Consider the following 26261-nt stretch of genomic DNA (forward strand, 5'->3'; position numbering starts at 1 on the left):
TAGTCAACCAAATATTTTTTGAGTGCCTACTCAATGTCAAGTGCTTTCCTAGATACGGTGTGTTTGGAGGTATGTAAAGCAGAAATAGGCCTTTTCTAGATGGGGTGATACTTTCTACATTAGTCAAGCTAAGCTCCAAAGGCTTTAAAGGAACCAGTCAAGGAAGAGAGGAGGAAAAGGACCATGCCTACAGAACTCTTGTTTTTATTTTAGGACATCAAGATAATGAGAAACAGTAATTTATTTAAAAATTTCTGAAATGTTTTCTTAACACATTGACCTATTGTTTCAAAATTAAAGGGAACCATTTTAATGTGCATTTTGATAAAAGATATTATAAAACATGGAATAAATTTATAAATAAATATGAAAATAAAAATTTAAGGGCAGTCTGAAGAATCTACAAATAGAAGAGGTTTTAACTACCAAATCTTTTTTTTAAGCACATGCTACTTATATAAAGTTAAATAATACATCTAAGATCTAATGAGCTTTCTACAGAGGATTTTCTTCTTTGAAATTAATTGATTTATGTTGAGCAAATGATCTGTTTATAATTCTTGTTTATTCTTCTCTGATCAATGCAACCCTTCTCCTCCACTGCCAGGATTTTTAAGATCTGCCATTTAGAGTGAAATAATAGGTTAAATTAATATAGATTCTCAGTGAAACTTAGTTTGAGATCTGCCACATAAAATATCTCTGATTTGACATCACGAAAGACAACTAATTGTTACCATCTATATGCATTCAGTGGATTTTTTTTTTTTAATTCAGGAATGGATAAGACTTACTGTGACAAGATGGAATATATGACTAATTATTTTCATCGAATAAACTTCTACATGTATGAAGGGCCTGCCCCTCGTATCAGGTCTCGTAATATACCTCAGGACTTTTACACTTGTAAGTATGAAGACACCCATGTGAAAAACGGGGTAAAATTGAAAGTGTGTAACCATAACTTCCTGATTCTGAGGATATAGGGATTGCCAGGCCCCCTCTTCTGTCTTCTTGGGAAGACCACACAGAAGCAAATAAGAAATCCCCGTCCTTGTTTAAATATCATCAGCCTATAAAGTCTATGGTAATATCAAATATCGTTAGGTAAAAGTATACTCTACTTAACTATATTAATACCAATAAAATATTAATTAATACAATCAAATGTTACTATTAATAAAATATTGATATTTCCACGTAATTATTAGGTTATAATTAAAACATCAATTAAACATTAATATTACAAAAATATTAATATATTCTACTTAATCATTAGGTTAAAACATATTCTACTTATACGTTAAATTCTAAAATAATTCTTTGCTGAAAATAATTTCCTATTTAGGGACACCTGGGTGGCTCAGCCTGTTATGTGTCTGACTCTTGATCTTGGCTCAGGTCATGATCTCAGTTTGTGAGATGGAGCCTGGAGCTTGGGACTTTTCTCTCTCCTCTCTCTGCCTCTCCCTGGTTCATGCTCCCTTTCTCTCTCTCTCTCTCTCTCTCAAAACAAATCAATAAATTTTAAAAGAATTTCTTATTAATTTTACCAGGTCATTGTCATTAATAAATGTATGTGTGAAATTCATCTGATATGTTCACATTTGTAATGTGGTTTATTTATTTATTTTTTTCTTTTGAAACAGTTAATTCTGAAGAAATTGTTAGGAACCTCAGTGTAAGTATACAGTGTCCTAATACATATATCTAAGTTAATATAATGTCCTTAAAATCTGGATTTGAGGAAATTTATGTTCCATATTTCTGAGTCCAATCCACTTGAAATTTATTTCTTAAACCCTCCGTTGATAGTATTTTACCTGCAGATCAGCTGCTTTTGTCTTAGGTGTTTTCATTTACAGTCGCTACCACTAGAGATTAGTTTGTGACAACAGTGGCCCTGACTCCTGGCTTTTACTGAGTGGGTTGCTGTCCCATTCAAAAGGGCCATGCCAGTCACATGTGTTGTGTGACTTAACATAAGAAAATAGTGAATCATGAACTCTTACACATCTTTTCATAGAGGTCAGAAAAATCATGTCTTTACCCTCTAAGTCTAATTCCAATTTCTTTTGACTGGTTCCCACATTCCAGGTTGTGAGTAAACTTAGTGGGGCAAATTTGAGATACAGATCATAAAGCAAACTGGGCTTTTCAGAGTAGAATTCCCTACTCCTAGAGAGACCTGAAATGTTCTTGCATGTAGTTTTAATACTTCTGTATTTAAGGTATATTCACAAGCGTATTATCTATTATATGGAATTCATGAGTTTATCATTGCTTGGGGTGGAGCTAGGTTTATTTAAGTATATAGGTCATGTGCAATTATAGAAGAAAACTGTTAGGATGAACTGGGAATGATTGAAGGTAAGAAAACACCGCATGAAGAATGTTACTGTCACCTAGGACCCACTGCAAGTCTGATGCAGAAATGACCATTAGAGCAGCAATTCTTTAGAGTGTTAATCACTTCTTTTTTCTCTTATACTTTGATATTTTGGTCATGAGTAAACATGGTGGACAATGTCTCCCTCTGCTGGCGAAGGGCATACAGGCAGTGTGTTCATGCTGATTGGATGGGTACTTCAGAATTTTCAACAGATGGACTCTCTAAAACCACATATTGTTGTCCTTTTCCCCATCACCTCACGAGCCATATAGCAGAAGCCCTGTTGCTGAGGAAGGGAAAATCTCTAATAATCCTGTAGTGGAGGAGGATTGGATACCACGGGCTTTGGAAACCATTAATGGTATCACAAATAAAGACTGGGCCTAGAGCTATAGAACCCCAAAGAAATGGACCATCATTTCCTGAATAGTCCATTATTCCCAGGAAATTTTCCATGTGGGGGTACAGTATTCCCCGTTGGCCTGTTTTGAGCTTATATTAGACAAACGTAATCAAACATGAACGGATGACTCTTTAAGTTCAACAACATTCTGGTTGCGTGACAGACAATGGCATCCTTGTTCTTAGATAAAATGACCACAGTCTTCCCAACTCTAAGGTCTTCATCCTAAATTCTCAAATGCAAAGTATAACCCCGTCCTGCTTCGGAAATTGGCAGTGTGCCTCCACTTTCCTCTGGATTTACTCTGGCTACACACCAGCTAGGAAAGTGTGACTTGTCAGATGATCTGTGGTCCTCAAGGGCACATTCTAGTTCTTTGTATCTTTGACGAAGCTTCATAACCAACTGCTGCCATCATGTACTTGCCTGGATGTTACAAAAATATTGACTTCAACAGGAAGTAATGATAAATTAAAAAGAAAAAGAAGCCCGGTAGAGATACCAAAATAAGCAAAGAAAAACTGGCCGAAATATCTGTGCAATAAATAATTTCTCTTCCCCTTTTCATTCTGTTACTCTCCTTGCTCTGTTGTCCATACTTCCTTTTAAATTTTTTTTTCAATTTCATAGTATCTTTCTTCTTATATAAATTGAGCCCAAAACAGCAATGACACAGACTTAAAATATTTGTGTGATTATCAAGGCTTAAAATAAATAAGAAAATGAGAAAGTAGAAAAAAATTATTTTCCCATATGCTTACCTGTATTTTTTTCCTCTTGTTTCTCAAAAAAAGTTCACGAGGGAGAAAAAATTCCTTTGTAGTTCTGTTTCTCATTTCCTCACTTCTTTTTTTAGATGACTGAGTTGCATCTTTACACAGTTTTAAAATATGCCGTCTAGTGACAGCAGTAATTATGAAAGACACAAAATTTCACTCCAGTTTGTGAGAAATCCATGAATTGTTCACAAATAAGGAGCCTGTACTAGGTTTTGACTTGACTTGAGAATTAAGCAAATGTATTTCAAGGGTAAATTGAATCGACTGTAAAAGGATTTCGGTGCAATTAAATTGGTTTTTAAAATTTTTACTGATATCTACTAATGTGTTATATAATATGCATACATAATTTAAATTCAGAAATTGTAATTGCCACTTGAAATCCAGACATATCTATTGTCTGTCAAAAAAGGAGGGGAGGGTTATGGTGGCTAAAGATATAAAAACCTAGAACATCAGACACCAAATCATAATTTAAATCATATATTTTAATTGCAATTTAAGTATTGTTGCAACAATAAAAGCAACCTAATTGGGGAATTTGGCCACACTGAGAATAGGGTTAATAGCCTTATTTTATTAGCCATGCTTAAATCTTCTTACTTTTTAAAGAGCGCTTAATTGTCTTAGCAAATGAAATTGTTAAATTAGCTTGCATATTTTATAACTTACACAAACAAATAATCTACCTATTATTTAGTGCCGAAAACCTGATCAGCATTTCAAACCCTATTTGACTCCTGATTTGCCAAAACGACTACACTTTGCCAAAAATGTCAGAATTGACAAAGTTCATCTTTTGGTGGACCGACAGTGGCTGGCTGTGAGGTATGTGCATCTATTTACTTGTTTCATAATACTTTTAACCACCATCTTTCATTATAAATTGCCTTAATTTTACCGGTCTATTATGATCATGCAACTTTTCGTGAACATTGGTATTTCCTTGACTTTTTTCAATATGTATCTTTTTAAGTTTATTTCTCTTGAGAGAGAGAGAGTGAGCGTTTGGTGCACTTGAGCAGGGGAGGGGCAGAGAGAAAGGGAGAGAGAGTATCCCAAGCAGGCTCCACACTGCCAGCGCAGAGCCCAACCTGGGGCTTGCTTGATCTCACGAACAGCGAGACCATGCCCTCAGCTGAAATCAAGACTCAGACGCTCAACCAACTGAGCCATCCAGGTGCCTCAATCCTTGACTTTCTATATGCTACCTAGCATTTCTGCATTTGAAATATTAGGGGCCAATCTTAGCATCGTGATCCTCACAATATAGATGCACAGAAGGAAGAAGGTTAGCACTGTTTATTGGCCATTCCAGAAACCACAAGTACCAGCACATTCTTAACCCCCAGTTAGATCTTTTTTCAGGTAGTTGACAGGATGTAAAGATGACATCAGTTGTCTTCCAGGTTGGCAGTAAGTAATTGATTAGATAGGTCATTGAAATCTTTGTCATCTTTGTGGTTTTTAGGAAAGAGCACATTGTGGCTAAGCTAACCAATTAGGTGAACATTTTTTTTTTTCTAGTTCTAATCCATGTTGATTGTTGAGCATCTGCAAGTTACAATTGCATTTAGGGAAGATAAAAACCATTCTGGATCGCTTCATCCCAAGATAACCAATGAATTCGTTGGTTTCACAACATTTTATTGATGCTTGTTATTGTGTATGCCAGGCTTTGTTCCAGGCATTTGGGATACAGACAGGATTCCTGCCTTCCTTGTCAAATGAAGAAGACTAATAATAAGCCAGAAAACCAAAAAATATACACTTTCTGATAGTTTAGCTAATATTTCCTTTTTGTGTGTGTGTGTGTATTTTATTCCAGTGTTTTGTTTTTTTTTTTTTTTTTTTTTCCCTGTGCGTAAGTGGTTTTAAATGGAATCAGGGTCACATTGTTTTCTGGCCTTATTTGCATGCTACGTCATGTCGGGGGATACAGAGGACAATGGGATTACAGATACTGGAAGATATATTTAATAAAGAGGAGACAAAAAAGATGAGGGAGTTGGGAGAGCCTGTTCTGTGAGGTAACCAGGAAACCCAAGCAATACACCGCGAGGCCAGAGAGTGTGCATGTTCACATCTGGCCACTAGATGGCACTGGCCTCTCTTCTTGGGATAAGAAGTTTCATAACCCTTTGTGAAGGTCCTTGGCTATATGCTGTGTGGCTCAACATAGCATTCTCCAGGAGATTTTAAAAGACTAAGCTTTACTTATATTAAGTATATCGGGTTTTAAATAATGTATGTGGGTAATATGTAAGCAGATATAGTCCCAAATGTGGGTAAATTCTCCAAATACTTACTGTTGAGAGTATGAGATCAAAGAAGTTAGGAGGCCACTGGTACGAAACAAGAAAGGGCCCATCCATCCTGTAACATGCCCTGTGGGTTATAGAAGGAGAGTCCAGCTGCCAGGGTACCTCTGGGTATTACATAACACCCAGTCTCAAATTATGAGCTTTTTATATTTAATAGCTAGCAGTGAGATGTAAAAAGAGCAGCAGGCTGGGGCGCCTGGGTGGTGCAGTCGGTTGGGCGTCCGACTTCAGCCAGGTCACCATCTCGCGGTCTGTGAGTTCCAGCCCCGCGTCAGGCTCTGGGCTGATGGCTCGGAGCCTGGAGACTGTTTCCGATTCTGTGTCTCCCTCTCTCTCTGCCCCTCCCCCATTCATGCTCTGTCTCTCTCTGTCCCAAAAATAAAAATAAACGTTGAAAAAAAAATTTTAAAAAAATAAAAATAAAAAAATAAAAAAAATAAAAAAAAGAGCAGCAGGCTGAGTTCCAGACCCGCCTTCACGCCTAGCGTGGGGGAAATGTAAACAAATTAATGTCTTGGGGCTTCATTTTCATCATCTGTAACACAAGATTAGCCTGGTTTTATTATTCTCTTGATGTTAAAGGAAACTGACTTACCTCAAAAGAAATGTTGATTATAGCCCTAACCAGAGCAACCAAGTTCTCATCTGGTTAAGTCACCCTACCTCCAATTCTTAACACATGAGCGTCAGGCTACCTAGTTTCTATGGCAAAGTATGTTGTCTTTAGTTATAGTGTCAAATGTTTGATAACTAGATTGTATTCCCTTCCCAGAGTTATAGCAAACTTTGTCATTTAGTACAACCTATCATCATCATCATCATCACTATCCTCATTTTGCCTAAAACGTGTTGGATTTCACTAATTTGGGGAAACCCAATTATTTGAAACTACAGCTGAAGTATTGCCCCCTTAGAGAACATGAATAATAGCTTTTTATTTTATGATTGGAAAGTGACAAATACTTTCCAGGCACGTTTCTACGAAATGGGGATAGACCCAGTCCTCACCCTAAGGATCTTTGCCCAGGCAGGGAGGAAGACAACAATTATAATCAGGTATAACAATGGCCACACTAGGATCAAGTGCAAGGTACAAGGAAACAATAAGAGTGATTACACAGACTAGATGTGGATGTCACAGAACATCCAGAGGATGCTTCCTGGTAGGTGTGATTCCTGCTCTGGGCTTTGAAAATTAAGGATGAGATCGGCTAAATGCCATCACATACAACAGGTCTGCCCCAGGCTGTTGGGCAGTCTGTGCGTTGTACAGAGGCACCCAGACAAGAAGATGAGAGGCAGTGGAAAAGTAACCCTTGCTCAGCTCACTGAGCCCTGATGGGGGGCCTGTCTGCAGGAGGCCATGGACTACTTTTCTTTTGCTGGAAGGCATCCATATTCTTGCCAAGCCTTGAGTACTGCCAGCCTGTGTCTTCTCAGGGGTGCTTCTTTCTCTAAATATTGTGTCCAGAGCAATGGGGCACCTTTTTAAAGCCAGCAGCTGCTCTGGAGGCAAGGGAAGGTCTGCAGGCAGATGGGCTAGATGCCCTCGATTGCACTGGTTCTGTGTTGCCAGAGCACCAGGTAAATGAAGCCACTCTCCGCCTGACAGACCTTACCTGTCATGACTGAAAAGTGTGACTTTGCCTGGGAAGAAAATAGACCATTGGTAGATACAAGGTGGCTGCAGGTGAATATGTGGTTGTGTGGATTTGCATTTCTGAGAGCTCACCGTGTTCAATGTGATTAGGTGTGTGTGTGCATGTGCGTGTGTGCGTGTGTGCATGTGTGTGCGTGTGTGTGTGTGTGTGTTTTATGTGGGAAGATTCTGAAGTTCAGAGTCAGGATAACCAATTAGGAACTTCATGCAGGTCAGAAGTAATAAGGGTCTAGCTTAGAATGGTGGCAGAGTAGGAAAGCAAGGGAAGATGTGAAAGGTACTACACAGGCAGATACTTGGCAACTGCCTGGAGGGGCGGGGGGAGGTCAGGAAAGAAGTCTTACTCGTCTCCCATCTGTGTCATTACCCGACTGTGGCAGAGACACTGGCCTTGATTTTGACTTTATGAATTAGACATGGAGAAGATAAAAGAGAGTTTGTTCCAGAAGATTTCATATGGTACTTGGAAGTTGAGCTAAATCATGACAGATAAAATCAACTCATCTTTTCCAAATGGCAGCTTCCATTTTTCCATATGGATTTCCAGAGCCAAATTAATGGCTGGAGAGCATAAACACGAGCAGTTAGAAGAGCAAATTTGTAACATTTTCACTTGAGAAGAGAAAATAGAGCTTTTTCAAACACTAATTTTTATCTTTTACTTCTGAATAAAGCTTTGCAATATTGACTAAAGTTTTCTGATTGAGTTGGGTTAGGAGTTGAAAATATTGTAAAAAGAGATATTTCTGAAAATAGAGAGATATATAACAGACCAAATTTCAGAGAATTTTACCAATGACTTGGTTCTAAAGACCTTTTTGTTCTTTCATTAATGAATACTCTAGCCTCCCACACAGAATTTAAAACTGAATTATCCCCAAATGGTTACGGTAATCTTTTTTTAATGTTTATTTATTTATTTTTGAGAGAGAGAGAGAGAGAGAGAGAGAGAGAGAGAGAGAGAACACAACAGAGGAGGGGAAGAGAGAGAGGGAGACACAGAATCTGAAGCAGGTTCTGACAGCTCAGAGCCTAACATGGGGCTTGAACCCACGAACGGGCAGATCATGACCTAAGCCGAAGTTGGACACCCAGCTGACTGAGCCACTCAGGCACCCTAGTTCCAGTAATCTTGAAGGAAGCAAATATGTATGCAAGAAGGATAAAAATATTTTTAAAACAACTCTTACCTTAAGCCCCACATTTTATTGGAATTAACTAAGGTAATGAGCTGGCATCTTAGGGTAATTGAATTTAAACGCCTTATAAATAGGACTCCCTTTCTTTCCCCATTCCAGCTAGTAAGTCAATACTTAGCCTCTCCTTTCTTCCCTCTATTGGGTAGTGTTGAGTGTAGCTGAGTGTAGCCTGCTCAGTGTGATGATTTATTTTTTATTTTGTGATTTGTTTTTATTTAAGCTGAGACTCAGTTATGAATGTTTTAGAAGCTGATCTTTTAGGACACTAAAGTCCTGCCTGCAACATAAAAACAAAAACATTGTGTGTGTGTGTTTTCCCCGAGGAGTTGGAGGTAGGGGGTGGGAAAGCAAATGAGACAAATCTCTTAGGGAATAAGAGTCTCTTTTTCCATCAGAGACCTAATTTGAACCAGTATGGCATTGTTGTTTAAAAAAAAATCTAGGTTTATTTATTGCCAGTTTGGACTGCTAAAATTGCTCAATTCAAATACTAAAATAGGAGAAGGTGGGTAAAAGGCAAATTAAATTTGAAAAGTCATTCAAGTAACAGAACACAACAGCCTATAGAAGAAAAGCCCAAAAGTTAAAAATAAGTTCTGAATTTACAAGAATGTACTAGCTTCTTCTTACCGAGTGTTATAATGAACTTTCCTTCAGTATTCTTTATACTTTTACATTATTTCCCTACATATCTCTACTGTAAAATAGGAATCAATATTTTTCCCAGTTTCAAAGACTTATTTCTAAAGCACTGAAATGCTTAAAGTAGTATATTAATTAAACTGTTCTTTTTTGTAAACTTTTTTTTTAATTTTTTTTAACGTTTATTTATTTTTGAGACAGAGAGAGACAGAGCATGAACGGGGGAGGGTCAGAGAGAGGGAGACACAGAATCTGAAACAGGCTCCAGGCTCTAAGCTGTCAGCATAGAGCCCGACACGGGGCTCGAACTCACTAGCCGTGAGATCATGACCTGAGCTGAAGCCGGCCGCTCAACCGACTGAGCCACCCAGGCGCCCCTAATTAAACTATTCTTAACCACACAGACATTAATGTGTAAAGATACAGATAAGCTTGAAGACAATTTTTTACATTTTTAAATTAATAAATAGATTTTTATTGACATAGAGCTGACATGAAGTTATATTCAATTTTTTTTTTTAACCTATGCCTTTGTTATCTTGTCAATGTCTAAGAGTCAAAGGCTTTTGAATTCTACTTCTGGTTCTGGAATTCTCCTTCCTGCCACCATTCTGCTACCATTCTGTTTGTTCCTCTGTGGTTATGAACTTGAGCATGAAAATAACTATATTTATGCTGTTGTTGACAGAAAATTTACTTATATAAAAGCATAAGCTGCATAAAAATCCGTTAAAGGTCAGTTTACAATAAGGTCTCATATTAATGTATTAATTGCAATGTAATATCATTTCTTTAAAGGAGTAAAGCATATTCATCCTGTGGAGGAGGCAACCACGGTTATAACAATGAGTTTAAGAGCATGGAGGTAACTTACTGCTTTATTTTATTTTTGTTAACAAATATTTATTGAGCGCCTACTTTGTCATAGGCAGTCTTTAGGGCCCTTGAATACACCTGTGAACAACACAGATAAGGATCCCTGCCCTCATGAAGCTTTCATTCTAACAGAGGGATATAGACAATTAGCATAATAAGGAAATACATTATTTGGTATGTTAGGGGATAAATGCCATGGGAAATAAAGGTAACACAGAGTAGGTGGAAATTGGGCATGTCCCAGGGTATCATGGGGGCAGTATGCAACTTTACATAAAGTGGAGAGGGTAAGATTCATTGAGATGACATTTGAACAGAGACTTGAAGAAGGTGAAAGAATCAGCCTTTCAAATGTTCAGGGGATAGGTGTACCCAACAGAGGAAACAGCCAAGTACAAAGGCCCAAAGGTAGGATTGTGCCTGATGCGTTGGGGGCAGGAGAGCCTTCATCGGCTATTGGAAGGATGTAAGACTGCGTGGCTGATTGGAGAAGAAGGAGTGAAGGTTCAGTTGGTCATGTTAAGTTGAAAATATTTATCAGACATGTAAGTAGAGATGCTTTATAGGCACCTAAAGGGAATCTACCCAGAGATAAAAAAAAAATTGATTTTTAGGTATATCGATTATTTAAAAGATATGCAGCTAGACAAGATCCTTAGAAAGTGAGTATAGGTAGAGAGGAAGACCAAGTCCTGAGCTCTAAGCACTTCTACTTGAAGAGGTTGGAAGAAAAAGAGTCACTAGCAAAGACACCTAGAAGTATAGCCAGTGAGCAAAGAAGAAAACCTGGAGCGGAGTATGTCCTGGAACCCCAGGGAAGAGACTATTTGGAAGAGTCCATGAGAGAAGTGTAGCTGATAGGCCCACATAGGTAAACTTCATGATTTTTTGCAACCTCATTATCTTTTTAAAAAATTTATTTCTTTAAATTCAAGTTAGCTAACACACAGTGGAGTCTTGGCTTCAGGAGTAGAACCCAGCGATCCGTCTCTTACATACAACAGCCAGTGCTCATCCCAGCAAGTGCCTCCTTAATACCCATCACCCATTTAGCCCATCCCTCTACCCACCTCTCCTCCAGCAACCCTCGGTTTGTTCTCTGTATTTAATAGTCTCTTATGTTTGCCCCTCTCTCTGTTTTTATCTTATGTTTTCCTTCTCTTCCCCTATGTTCATCTTAGTATGCTTCTTAAATTCAGGTGAGTGAAGTCATGTTATTTGTCTTTGTCTGACTGACTTATTTCGCTTAGCATAATTCCCTCTAGTTCCATCCACACTGTTGCAAATGGCAAGATTTCATCGCCATTCTTTTTCATCGCCAAGGAGTCTTATTCCACATCTTCTTTATCCATTTGTCAGTCAGTGGACATTTGGACTCTTTCCATACTTTGGCTATCGTTGATAGTGCTGCTATAAACATTGGGGTGCGTGTTCCCCTTCAAATCGGCATTTTTTGTATCCTTTGGATAAACACCTACTAGTACAATTGCTGGGTTGTAGGGTAGCTCTATTTTTAATTTTTTGAGGAACCTCAATACTGTTCTTCACCGTGCCTGCACCAGCTTGCATTCCCATTAGCGGTGCAAAAGTGTTCCCCCTTTCTCCACATCTTCGCCAACGTCTGTTATTTCCTGAATTGTTAATTTTAGCCATTCTAACAGGCAACCTCATTGTCTTTCCTATTTCCATTAATAACACACACACAAACACACACACACACACACACACACACACACACACACATCCCTTCTCAAATAAAGAAAATGTGTTGGGCTCATTATGAATATACTGCCTTTTAATATTGCTGTGATGCATTATATCCCCTTGTAAACATTTGAAAAGTCTCTAGAGACAGAGTGCCTCTCTATCAAATAGAGTACTATTTGATTATTAAGTTAATTGCTAGAAAGAAAACCTATGTCTCCATTTATTTGCTATCTTGGAAAAAAAGGGTATATACATATTATATAGTCCTATTACCAAAAAGTAATTATGATTGACACTTTTCTTCTAGTTATTTGCAATCTGAAAGAATTAGATTGTTATGAATAACATAATTAACTTAACATTAATTATTTAAATATAAATAAAAAGTATTTAGAATTCTTCATCCGAAAGGTAAAGGGGAGATATTTGAGGGGAGGTACATCCGAAAGGTAAAGGGGAGATATTTGAGAAATCGGTGGGTTAGTCTAAGCCGTGAAAAAACTTTAGTGTTTAGAAACTTCAGCATGTTTTGGTCATGTATTAACATATTTGAACAATGATATGAAAAGACAGCCAAAAGAATTCCTGATGTTATATTATGAATTTGTAATTTATACTGTCCAGATATTGTAGAATTGTGCTGACATTGATTGTCCATTGTTGCTTGTTTTCTCCTCGTCTGTTGACACGCAAGGTACTGTGGAATCAGGTACATTTAGAAAAAAATAAATACAATATGCATTATATTTGATTGGGATTTGTGGAATCCCAGTCACGGGTGGAAGTGACATACAAGTCATTTTCAAATCTGAAAAGAAATCCTTATAATAGCAGGAGACACAGCTAGGAGAGCTGTGACAGAAGGCAATTGTGTCTCTTCCACCATTTGTTTTTGAGTTTAGATGGCATCTAGTAACAGTAGGACTGTCATCACCTAGGCTATCTTTTTGGCACATGGACCCAGTTTTAAAGAGAAGACTGAAATTGAACCATTCGAAAATATTGAAGTCTATAACCTAATATGTGGTGAGTATATCTATATAAATTTAACATCAAAATGTGGATGTAGTTTTTAAAATACATAGTTTGAAATTGGCAATAAATTGAATCCCAGAGGGGGCTGCTCTGCACTAAGAAGACAGAAAGTAGAAAAGATAAGAACGAATCACCATTCTGAATTATTCAGCCATAGTAGTTTATGAAATTATTGTTTCTGATTGCTGGTAATGACAAAGATTAGATCTCAGGAGATGAGCCTTTCTATCAGTTAGTTACTACTTGAAAACTTAATAAAGCTTAGGTGAGTAAAATTACATTTCCAACTTTTCAGAGTAGGAAAAGAACCTCTAAAACACAAGTATTTTCTTGTAATTACAGAGAAAAAGCTTCTGGCATAAAAGGATGATAGAAATCCTATTTGTATAGGTGCTTATTATTATACTCAGTGTTAAAAAAAAACCTTAAATAATTAGAGTTTTAGGGGATTTCCCCTACCTTTATGCCTACATGCTTACTTCAAACCATTGTATTAACAAATCGTTTAGGCAAGGTAATGGGTAAGTTGCAATTTCACCTTGAGCTTTAGAATTCTGACATAAATATCCTCACCATTGTCACTCTTAATCTTGCCAAAGGCGTGTGGTGATTGAATATGACTTAGAAACCAAAGAGTATCCATTTGAAAATACTGTGTTGTAGTCTTAACAACTTCGATTCTTGGTTCCCCAGCTGGATGTGTGGTCAGAGATGCTGGCCCTTTGTGGGGAAGCTTAGAAGGAACCAGATAGGATTTAAGTTCTGGAAGAGATCTATTAGGCGGTATTCAGCAGGGGCCACTTAAAAGGCTATGTTCATAAAATATTTGTATATTGTATTGTTATAGAACAAAATAGAAAAAGTTACCTGAATATTAAGCAAAATCTATGAGTTTAACTTTTTAAAGGTATCTGTCCTTAGAGAAGTTTCATATAACTAAATAAATATACTACCAATAAGATTGTAAATTATTTAACTTCTTCAAAATTGTTTTTTGATAAAACTATAGCTTTTTATGCTAGAAAGACCATGATATGCTTAAAGAACAAAGTGATCCTTTAAGCAATAATGCTTTTCTCTAGAGGAGCAGACACAGTTCCTGAAAATTCCTATAGCTCTTACAGCAACGGTCCCCATTCTCTAGAAAGAGGAGGTGGTGAAACCATGGGGCAAGAGTCAGTAAACCCAATGGCACATGCAGTCCAAGACTGTTTTACGGCAGAATTTATTTATCTATTAATTAATTAATTAATTAATTAATTAATTATTTTTTGGGAGAGCACAAGCTGGGAAGGGGCAGACAGAGGGGGACAGAGGATCTGAAGCGGGCTGTCAGCCTGACAGCACAGAGCCCGATGTGGGGCTCGAACTCACGAATCACGAGATCATGACCTGGGCTGAAATCAGATGCTCAATGGACCGAGCCACCCAGGTGCCCCTTACCGCGGAATTTATTAATGGAAATTTTGTTTTCTTCCATCTCCTAGACAGATATTGTTGCCTTTTAATTTAAAACTACTTTGAACTTATTTTTAAAAACAGATCTTCTACACATTCAACCAGCACCAAATAATGGCACCCATGGTAGTTTAAACCATCTTCTGAAGGTCCCTTTTTATGAGCCATCCCATGCAGAGGAAGTGTCGAAGTTTTCTGTTTGTGGCTTTACTGTCCCACTGCCCGTAGATACTCTCCATTGTTCGTGTCCTGTACTACAAAGCGTAAGTAATAACTTCATATATTCATAAGAATATAAAGGGGCAAACTAATTTCCATAACCAGGGTTATAGTCAGGGTAGCTGACAACCAGGTTTGTGTTCTAGTTAGGATCTTTACTAAGTAAATGTATGTGGTTTCTCTGAACCTTGTCTGGGGATGAGAGATGCATTGTAAATTAAGTACGTGACTATGCTTTGTAAATTGGAAAGCACTATTTGGAAATTATTAATTCCCTTGTGAGCTAAGTGTCCTTAACCATTCAAAATAGTAGAATCTTGGAGCTCTTTTTTATTTCATTGGTAAACCATCCCTCTTACAGCTACAAGACCTCTTACAGGTCTTTTTAGTGCGTCAGGCACTTGGCTGAGTTCAGGAGCTTGACTTCAGATCCCAGGAGACTGTCAGTAAGGTGAGATTCCAGTGCTAGGAACCCCCACCCCCACCCCAAAAAGGCAAGGAGTCAGAACAGGAGCTCAAAATGCAAGTTCTCCTTGTGAGAACTAGAGCACATGGATGGGGCTTGGGGTTTCAGAATGGAATCAGAGCCCAGTTATCAGGAATCCATCAAGTTAAAACCAATGTCAACGTGCATTTGACACCAAGTTCAAAATGTGGTTGTAGAGTTCAATAAGCACCTGCTGCCTCCGCCAAGAATTATTCCTTATAACAAGGAGTCAGCAAAGACTTCTATAATCCTCCAAATACCATTACACCACACAGATCAAAAAGTATATAGATAGATGCCAACCAAAAGAGGCTTTAAAGGGTAAAAGTCCAGTCAAGCTTCCCAATAAAAATCAAATCCACAGTCAAGATCAAAGTATGGATGCGGGTTTCTTACCTACAGACAACTTTGATGGAAGTGCCATTTAAAATAATGGTAATAATAATAAACATCACAATGTGGGTGTTTTAGTCTACATTTTAGGAACGAAGAAGGGTCAGAGAAGTCAGGTAAATTGTCTCAGGTCATGGGTGTTTGGTCTACCTCCTGACTGCCAGCTTCCAAATTCTTCTCTGTAAAGAATGCCCTTTGCTATTCGGTGTGGTCACAGGATCAACATCTGCCTCACTTGCAAGCTGCTCAGAGATCTAGAATCTCAGGCCCCACTGAGCTCAGGTTTACTAATCAGAATCTGCATTTTAACAAGACCCTCAAGTGAGTTGTACTCCTATTAAAGCCCTAGAAGCCCAGGGATGTTGTTATTTCAGTTTAGCAGTTGATTCTAGCTGTGATCAAAATGCTTTGCCCCAACACCAATTGTATCTTTGCGAACTCCCACACAAAGTCTTTTAATGAGTAATAGTATCTCTGTATTTCTGAGTAAGTGGCAGAATTGGAATTTAAACTCAAGTTAGTCTGGCTTCTTTGTTGAGTAGTAAAATATTCATGTGATTACCGCAATCCTGATCAGGAAATAATCCTGATCACCTTTTACAACATGTGTTATCACTTTGACTTACTTTCTCCCTTCCCCACATTGTTTTACAGAATGCTGCTTTAGAACACGTGAATCTAATGCTAAATCTCTCCCAAAATGAAAGTAAGTCAGTAGAAAACATGTCAAGTCTTTGATGTTTAGACCCAACAAAACACAATATTGCCTTTTTGGGGGTACTTTAAAATAAACTCACAGAGGCTTTTGAACATAAAGATTGTATTGCCAATGTATAGGAGGGGGAAAAAAACAGAACTAGATCTGGTAAGATCAGTTGCAAGCCTGGGTAGTTATAGTGGTTCCAGGAACACAACAAATTCCTTGAAATGGTTGTGCCTTCTCTACGGTCCCCTGTTCCCTTTCTTAGATGTGAACAGGGTTCACTGCCTGGGTTGGAGTCCTACCTCTACTGCTTCTTGGCTGTGTAACCTGAGCCAAATCACTTAACGTCTCTGTGCCTCTGTCTACTCATCTATAATAATGGTACCCACCTCATGTGGTTGTAAAGACTGAAAGAATTAATCCATGGAAAGAATTTAGAACAGTGCCTGGCCTGTAGCGACATTATTAATATCCGTTATCTTTAAAGTATTCTTGTGTTAAACTCATTGGGCTTGTTTCATCATTTATAAAATGGGGATACCGTCTTTATAGAGTTTTTATGAAGATTAAATGAGTTAATCTATGTGCGCACTTAAAATAGTGCCTGATGCACAGTAAAAGTTCAGTCAATGTCTTGGTTGGTTTATAATCTTTTTATAATCTATTGAGTGTTATTTCATGGCATGAATACCTTGCAGGTTTTTAAAGTATCAATAATTGATGGAGTTTTAGAATATACTAACAGGCAAATAAAAATAAATACATTAGGACATACTTTTCTTTATAAAATTGCAACATTGTTCCTATGATAATTATTAATGTAGGTCATCTTTGTTACAAAGTATGTCCTTTTGGTTTTGAGGTTTTCCCTCTTCAAATATGTCCTGTGAGCTGTTAGCTGCTTGGCTAAATAACTTATCTAAGCTTTTGTAATATATAGTTTTGTAATATATAGAGTGGGATAATAACACTTCAGAGTTGTAAGAATTAAGAGGTTAAGTATGTAAAATATTTATGAGAGTAACTGGCATATAATAAACCACCAGAGAATGATGGTTTTTTAAAAGTTTTTATTTATTTGAGAGAGTGAGAGAGAGCAAGTGGGGGAGGGGCAGAGAGAGAGGGAGAGAGCGAGAATTCCCACCAGGCTCTGTGCTGTCAGCATAGAGCGCCCATGCAGGGCTCGAACCCACATGAACGGAGATCATGAACGGAGCTGAAACCAAGAGTCAGACACTTAACCAACTAAGCCACCCAGGCACCCTGAGAATGATAGCGTTATGCATAGAAGCATTTGCTAATTTTACAACCATTTTTATGTTATTGTCATTTTAGTAACAGCCACAGAGAAACTGAATGTGCCATTTGGGAGGCCCAGGGTAATGCAGAAGAACAAGGAGCACTGTCTTCTCTATCACAGGGAATATGTCAGTGGATTTGGAAAAGCTATCAGGATGCCCATGTGGAGCTCATATACAGTACTCAAGCCAGTAAGTTTCTGTGTCCATTGATCCCCAAAGACTGGGAAAAAAACATTTGTAGCTCTCTAATATTCTAAGAATTGAATTTTGATTTTCAGTAGAGATCCCAAAGTGAGTTTGTCTTGTAAGACAATAGCCCAGATATTGTTTAAAGGTATTTATAGGTGCTGTATGGGTGCAAAAGAGGAACACACTGAGTTTTGCCTGGAGAAATTAGAAGGTGCTTACAGGCCAATTGGTAAGGCAGGTAGGAAAGATTTCAAAAAGAAGCAACAGGAATACAGAGGCACACCGTTTATTTTGTATATCCTACATACACAGTGGGTGCACCTGGAAGGTGATGGTAACTAGATTATAAAGGGCTTTATATTTATTTGATTATTTAACAAATACCTTACTATCTGCTGTGTATATTATGGCAGGCACAAGGAACACAATGTGAATAAAAAGTAATCCTTCCCTGAAGGATACAGTATTCTAATAAGTCAGGCTAGACTTACATGTATAGATGTGCCTTGTCATAGAGCTCTCCAGACTGAAGTTGAGAATCCAATTGTTTATATTCTCTTCCTTTCTCACTGTCTGGAAAACACCTTTTGGGTAAGTGACCCTGGGACATGTGGCTAGCAAAATAAAGAAAATGTCAGATCTCTAACTCACACCGTATACAAAATTAAATTGCTGGTAGATTTATAGACTTAAACGTGAACAGCAAATATGTTTTCCTTTGTGTATATCCTTATGACCTTGGGATAGAAAAGGATTTCTTAGGACCCAAGAATAAAAAAAAAATTATTAATTTGACCATATTAACATTAATGTGTGACAAAAAGACAAAGTTATGGATGAGACAATATATTTGCATTGCATATAAGAAACAAGAGATGAGTAGTATCCAGAATGGTAATTAGGATCTAGAATAGCTAATAAATTTCTTCCAATAAACAAGAGAACAAGAGAATGATAAACTTCTTAGTTAATAAATGGACAAAGACTATGAGCCATGCAATTGAACTTCATTAGCAATCAGGGAAATGTAAATGAAAGCAAAAATCAGTCTGCCAGAAACCAGTCAAAACCCCCCTTCAGGGCATGGATGGTCCTGTTTAACGTATCTGCACAATAGAGCTGCCCTGTCAATGCTTCCTGAATGACTGTGTTGGCTAGATTAATCCCAACCATTATTTTTAAAGGCTTTAGGACAATGCAGTACTTTCAACCAGCAGGGTAAATAAATAATCAGGAAGCTGTTTTGTAAAGAAAATCTTGATATCTTAGATCCAAAGATTCTGATGACAAACGTCAACCTATACAGTTCTTCCTAAGGGCACAGATATTCCACCCCTTTTAATGGCAAGGAAGTGATTGGTTTATTTACTTTTCTGTTCCAATTTAAGATTTCTGGAGAAAAATAAGCATATTTTCCCACTATTAATTGAAGCTTTGTGTGTTCTGAACACCAGCTCTGCTGCTGACAATGGTTTAATTGTGGTCAGTGGTAGGAGAGCCCTGATATTTCCCAATGTGGGCAAATATTTTACCAACAGTTACCTGAGTTCATGTGTATGGTTAAAGGCAACATCACTTTCTTAATACACAACATGGTGTTTGTGATTTTCTTCAGCATACTGTGGAACAACAATATGAAGTTGTTTATTCCTTGAAATAATTTCTATTCGTTTTTGTTTTTGAGAAGGGCAGTATATTTAAGGCCAGTCTTATTATTCAGTTCTCTATTTTGAAAAGTCCAGGTTATCAGGGACTCTGTGGAGTTAAGGGGAATGTTGATGTTTTTAATACTTTCCCCTGCTGTCTTGCATTCCTGAATTTATATGAGCTTTAGCGGAAATCAGAGGCAGAGAGATTTTAAGTGGGCTCAGACCAGGCGTTTAGTACAATTCTTTTTTGTTATTGTTTTAAAACTGGCTTCATTGTTACCAAAAGTTCCTGCCCTTTCACTGATCCCACAGACCTACTTGTATATTTCTCCCTCCATGTGACAGGATGGAATTCTAGCAATTTTCTGCTTTCTAATTCAGAAATTACTCTGTTAGTATGTTGTGGTTCAAGAAAATTACATACAAGGATGTTTTGAGATTCACATAAAAATGTTGTAAATCAGCCCTGTGTTTGAAAAAAAAAAAAAATCAGACTTTAAATAAGCACTTTTTGGAGCATGGGCCCAATTGGCTTGTGCCTTTAAGTTTTATGGAGCTTTTGTTTTTCTGTGGTTTTGGTGGGTTTTCTAATTTTTGTTGTTGTTATTATCTCAGAAGAGTTCTGGAGAAGTAGCTGTGATTTGAAATCATGGTCCTAACAACAACTGCTTCAAAACCATTAGAGTTGATTAGACTGTATATGCATTTTGCTTCTGGGCCTGCTCAGTAGGGCCAGATGAATGGCTTTTTCTGTTGCTAGGTGAAAAATTGAAATTAAGAGCAAGATCTATGATTATGTTTTAGAATGTATGCCTTATAAATTTAAAATAAATCAAAGAACTTTTTCAGAGAAGAAAATCTAGCACACTTGCCAAGCACTTCTCTCTCTCTTGATCTATATTCGTACATACCTTGCTTATCACTGGATTTTGGCCGGGGCGGGGTGGGGGGGGGGAGGTAGACGGGGAGGAGGGGCTCAATCTCACTACCTTGAGATCATGACCTGAGCCAAAATCAAGAGTCGGACACTCAACTGACTAAGCCACCCAGACATTCCTTCGCTGGATTTTTAAATAGCCTTGTTTTGTTTCCAAAGTTTCCTAGCGCTAATATTATAAATTATGACTTAATCATGTTTTGTGACTCTTTAAAAAACTAGGAACGTTATTATGTATTGCAAACATTTTTTTTAACTATAAGAAATATTTTTCCCTATAGAAAAAAGCCACATGCCCAGAAGAATAATTTAAAAAGTATACAGTTAGTATTCTTACCATAAGTTCAGATGGTAACAATCCAATCTTCAAATAAATAACTAGCTTTTATGATCAGCCTACAGGTAAAGAGAGTCTGTAGCTTCAATAAAAATACTTTTATCTCCTGTTCAAGTTTTATTTTAACCCCATGCCAGACTAGAAATGAAAGTATCTTGCTTTCCTGTCTGTGCTCATCACCTACTTCTCTTGAAGAATTTTGAGAGCTAGGGAGTTCAGATTTTATCTGAGTGTCTGAGTTCTATTTATTCTTTTCCTGACTTTTATCCCCTGGCTTAAAAAACTCTAAGGAACTCTGAAAAGCTAGCAGGGCTGAACCTGTTTCTGTGTGTGGAGGTGGGGGGGGGGCGGGGGCGATGGTTCACTGTATCTTCTCTCAGGAACCCAGGACTCAGAAATGACGTGACCACACCTCCCCTCTATCCTTTTAAAGGGCTGCCTAATGCATAACCTCATGTTCATACAGGAGGCCACATCCTGTCTTTCCTAGTCTTGATGCACTTATATTTGGGGTTCAAGTTTGATATGTAAGAAACAGGATTTTCAGTACACAAAAGAAGTGTAACTTTTTTTTAGTACTTTCTGACTAAACCCATTTTGATCCATGTGCCCCAAAGTCTATGCTACTTAGAGAAAATAGCAAATATTTTTGCCCGTTATTTGAGTACAACTTCTACAGCTGCAGTCTCATTAAAAATTACAATACACTTCCCTCCTTAACATTTTTATTATTTACCTGTTGAATGCAGGCATTTCACCTTGCTTACATTACGGAAAATGTGACCGTGGCTACATTCATGTAATGCACACTTCAAGTAAAGCTTACAAAGCATGTGAAGATTTAGAGAAAAGCGATAGGGATGTGTGATAGGAACCATCAACTCACAATATTCTGGTTGTCTACGCAGCTGACAGTCAATATTGTTGGTTCTCCCATTTTGCAACATCTTCACGTGCCCCTTTATGTCAAGTGGAGAAACCTGGTCATTGAGAACTGTTTGCTAGGGTGTGTTTTTGAAAGAATATAAACAGATGTTTTTAGCTTTCCAGTGTCTGCACCAGGAGAGTGAAATAAATGGTGAGAGCTAATCCATTGCCTCTAACACAAAAATCTTCATGTTTCTTGGTTTACTTTTTGGTTTGGTAGATTATATCACTCAGGAACTTCCTGAGAAAGGAAGACGGAAAGGTACATTTTTGAGACTTTGTGCATCTTTTTTTTTTTTTTTAACGTTTATTTATTCTTGAGACAGAGAGAGACAGAGCATGAACAGGGGAGGGGCAGAGAGAGGGAGAGACACAGAATCTGAAACAGGCTTCAGGGTCTGAGCTGTCAGCACAGAGCCTGACTCGGGGCTCGAGCTCATGGACCGTGAGATCATGACCTGAGCCGAAGTCGGACACTTAACTGACCAAGCCACCCAGGCGCCCCAACGACTTTGTGCATCTTAACAAATTCTTATTCTATCTACACACTTACTTGATGGGTTACGTTTAGATTTTAGAGGTGATTTTTCTTCAAATTAATAAGACTTCCTGGACTGATTCTCTAATGTTTTTGTATGTTCTCTAATTTTTTTTCCATCTTTTGTTAAATTCTACTTTTTGAGAGAGATTTGCAACTTTATCTTATAACTCTTATTGAATATTTTGTTTCTGCTGTCATAACTTTTTATATCCAAGAGCTCTTTCTGCCTTTTTTTTTTTTTTTTTAGCATTTATTTATTTTGAGAGACGGAGACAAAGCATGACTCAGGGAGGGGCAGAGAGAAGGAGACACAGACTCTGAAGCAGGCTCCAGGCTCTGAACTGTCAGCACAGAGCCCGACGTGGGGCTGGAGCTCACAGACTGCAAGATCATGACCTGAGCTGAAGTCAGATGCTTAACCAACTGAGCCACCCAGGCGCCCCTCTTTCTTCTTTTCTATTGTGTTCTCTTCTTTCTGTATGGATGCCATACATACTCTCATCTCTCTAAGGAGTGAGTTTTCTTCTCTCTCCGCATTGTCTCTTTTTTGTCTTGGTTCCTCCCCCACCCTGACAAAACGCCTGATGATCCTTGGCTGTAATTTTATATGTTAAGGGAGAGGAACTAAGCTATGTGGCTGGGGCTTGCAAGATGATAGACTTCGCTATAGGTTGATCAGGATGAGAACCAGCCATTTTGTTGGGGATTCCCAATGGTAAGCATCTAGGTTTCCTTTCAGGCTGGCTTTTGTTTCCCTGAAAAGGGACACTTTTAATCTGATCCAGCATATATAATTGGTAGCCTTCATGGTAGCAATGAGACTGACAGGAGTCTTATCCTTCAGTATATAGATTTTTATTTAATCCCATTACTTTCAATATGGTGCACCTGCTCTCTGGGCAGGTGTCCTTTAGTCCGGACGTCCCTCTGGTTCAACCTCTCTAGTGAGTAGATGTTTTATCTAGCCTCTTTTACAGACTTTCAACCTATACTCTTCTTTCTGGCCCTATGTACATTATCTGTCTTTAGGAAACTCCCAAGTTCTACCCTTGGGGTTTGGCAGTAGGAATCAGCTTCTTTGTGCTTTCCCCAATCACAGGCTTTTGGTTGTCAGTGTTTACTGCTCTATCAAGTCATGTTACAATAGTAAACAAATAGGATTTCCAGCTTCTGAAAATTTCTTATCCATTATGCGTCTTCATCATTAATGTTCTTTTCAAGGGATTTCAGAAGGGAACAGAGATAAATGTGTTCAATCAAGTTGACAAGTCTATTCAATTTCTGTGTAAGTGTTTTACAACCAAAGTGTTGTAGTATGTTAGAGGGTACATTCTCTGGGTGACTTTCCCCAGACTTCCCTCATCTTTATCTCCTACCTATTCCATGTCTATTCAATGTCTATTCTCCTACCTATTCTTCATCGTCCTCTCTTGCCTATGAATGTAGTGCACAGTGTTTTTTGCCTTTTTCTTTGTGAATTGAGCTTATGCATATTATTTTTCTCCCACTTTATTGACATAGAATTGACACATAACATTGTATAAGTTTAAAGTATACAACATGATTTGTATATTGTAAAATGATTGTCATATACATTTTAGACATCATAGCTTATTTTTGCTTTTAGCACATGCAGTGAATAAAGGATATCTTAAATTAATTTAACCATTTTTTATAAATTATTTAAAAAATTTTGTTAAGAAATATATACATTGTGGGCAGTAGTGGGCATATGAATCAAAATCTGAAAAAAAATGAATAACAAAATGTTTACTCACTCATGGTTACAACCTAATTGAAATATGATGATGATTTAATACTGTATTACCTTAAGTGCTTGGGTTAGGCAGCATATTTATAGGATGCTTGCTAGTGGATAAATTATTGTATTAGTCTTTAAATAGAGTTACAAAGAAAATTATAAAAAACTTGTTCCTATATTTCATGATAAATTAAACAGGGCTACAATTTTTTTTAAATCCCCAAATAAGTAAGATCAGACAACCATAGCTTCTTTGAATTAATCTCAGGTTGCCCAGTTGAAGAATAACAACATCCTTAGTTCATATGTGTATTTTTGAAATAAATTGTTTGTTATTTATTTTCAAAATTTACTTGCAGGTACAATATATTTCACCACCTAAAAGTTAGATCCTAAAAAGAATTTTGGTTTTTAGCAGTAACTCCCATTATTCCTTTTTTACTCCCAGTTCAGGATTTTATTCTGTAAATATTCCTTTCCAAGATGTATTTGATTTGCCCTCGCAGTGTCCCTAACCAGAAGGGAACCACAGAAGAAAACATTGCTGAAGACATCCATTTCCATTGCTTACGTAGACCTGATTCACTAAGAAAATAGGAAAAGGTTAAATGAAAAACATTCTAGGGAAGTTACAAACCATATAAGGTGATGGGTTAGCCACAACTGTGGGTGTAACTTTTTTTTTTCTTTTTCTCTCTTTCAACAGGGAGACACATCGCCTCTTCCTCCCACTGTCCCAGACTGTCTGCGGGCTGATGTTAGGGTTGCTCCTTCTGAAAGCCAAAACTGTTCCTTTTATTTAGCAGACGAGAATATCACCCACGGCTTCCTCTATCCTCCTGGTTAGTATAACTCTTTTTTAGGGCAACAACTTAGAAAGCCCTCATCAGCTGGATGTGGGCATGTGCCTTAAACATATGCTCCCCACCTAAACTACCTGCTTGGGCTAAACTAGCTGCCCAGAGGCTTCCAGTGGTTGTGGGCTGACCTGATACAGTGTAACAGCTATAATAAAGACTAATAAATTTTGCAGTGGGAACCACACATCGGCTCTAATCTGGCCCAGATGTTCAGAGAGTTCGTCAGGTTTAAGTTTAATTTTAAAACGGAAGATTCTTTGGAGATGGATGCAAAGCGTCTAAAAAAATATTTTTTCTGGCGCCACCCCAGCTAAGGCCTGCACCGAGAGTGCAGCTGTGTCTGTGGCGAGAAATCAGGCTGGAATTCTGGCCTGTCACACATGGGGCAAGCTCATGTCTGACAATTTCACACCGTGGATTAAATAGCTGAATGAACTTTATGTTTTTCATTTGTTTGTTTTAGAAAACGTCTCTTCTCTTGGGAACATACAAAAGCCAGTGTCATTTTTCCTTTTTTTTTTTAAATGTTTATTTTTTATTTCTGAGAGAGAGAAAGAGAGAGCACAAGTAGGATAGGGGCGGGGGGGTGTAGAACAGAGCACCCCAAGAGGGCTCCACGCCCATAGCAGAGAACCCGACGCGGCCGAACTCATGAACTGTGAGATCATGACCAGAGTTGAAGTCAGATGCTCAACTGACAGCCACCCAGGTGCCCCACCCATGTCATTTTTCTAAACTCAAATCTTTTCCCTATTCAGCAGGAAATGTCATTTTTGTTAACTCACTCATGAGATTTTCAACAATTTCAGCTTCTGGGAATGGGTTTGCTTCTGCTGTTTGGCTTCATTTTTCTGGAAGCCATGACCTACGAGGTCAGTTTAGTGATTTATAATTTAGGGATTCTTACAGTAAGGAAAGAAAGGCTTAATGAAACCAAGTAGCATGTCAGTTTAAATTCCTAACGCTGAATTAGGACAAATAAGCTGATATATCTTATTAAAATATCTTCAGACAAAGCTCCGAAACTTATGCACACCATAGGATAAACCTTACATAGTTGCAACATTTTATTAATAAAATTTTTAAATTGGCATATAATATTGTATCTGTTGAGCCATAAGGCATTTGTTGATATATAAATGTTTGCCTTGACAAAGAGATGAAATTAATAAGTAAACAACTTGTCTCAAAAAATATTAAGGATGAAATGAAACTCTGCTAACTCTCCACTACTCTGTTTGTTAAAAAGTCCATTGTAAGTTAATCTTATTTTTCTCTGAAAAGGAGGTAATGCTATATTGATGGCTATCCCAACTTTCAGGGCTTAGTTTAAAAAGTAGAAAAGGCTTCTAGGGGTTCTGAGGACTGTGAATAACATGTGAAATTTTAAAGAAAAAACCCAACAACTTGTTTTTCCTTGCCTTTTGGTGCCCTCTCATTAGCCTTTCATTTAAATATTAGTTAACACACCCAAATGTATG

General features: G+C 37.7%; 1 protein-coding gene across 5 annotated transcripts in view; it reads left to right on the top strand.

The window, feature by feature from the left end:
* ENPP3 (ectonucleotide pyrophosphatase/phosphodiesterase 3) overlaps positions 1-26261 on the top strand; it is an 89882-nt gene that overhangs the window by 53369 nt on the left and 10252 nt on the right. For all 5 annotated transcript variants that reach the window (XM_019831231.3, XM_045058048.1, XM_045058049.1 and 2 more), the window contains 9 exons: positions 778-906; positions 1650-1681; positions 4275-4402; positions 10198-10264; positions 12921-13008; positions 14560-14738; positions 16229-16280; positions 17613-17767; positions 24627-24762. In XM_019831231.3, the coding sequence (XP_019686790.2) occupies positions 778-906; positions 1650-1681; positions 4275-4402; positions 10198-10264; positions 12921-13008; positions 14560-14738; positions 16229-16280; positions 17613-17767; positions 24627-24762 (966 nt within the window). The remainder of the gene's footprint in view (positions 1-777; positions 907-1649; positions 1682-4274; positions 4403-10197; positions 10265-12920; positions 13009-14559; positions 14739-16228; positions 16281-17612; positions 17768-24626; positions 24763-26261) is intronic.

This window comes from Felis catus, chromosome B2 (assembly GCF_018350175.1).
Source record: "Felis catus isolate Fca126 chromosome B2, F.catus_Fca126_mat1.0, whole genome shotgun sequence".
In the NCBI taxonomy this organism is placed as follows: domain Eukaryota; kingdom Metazoa; phylum Chordata; class Mammalia; order Carnivora; family Felidae; genus Felis; species Felis catus.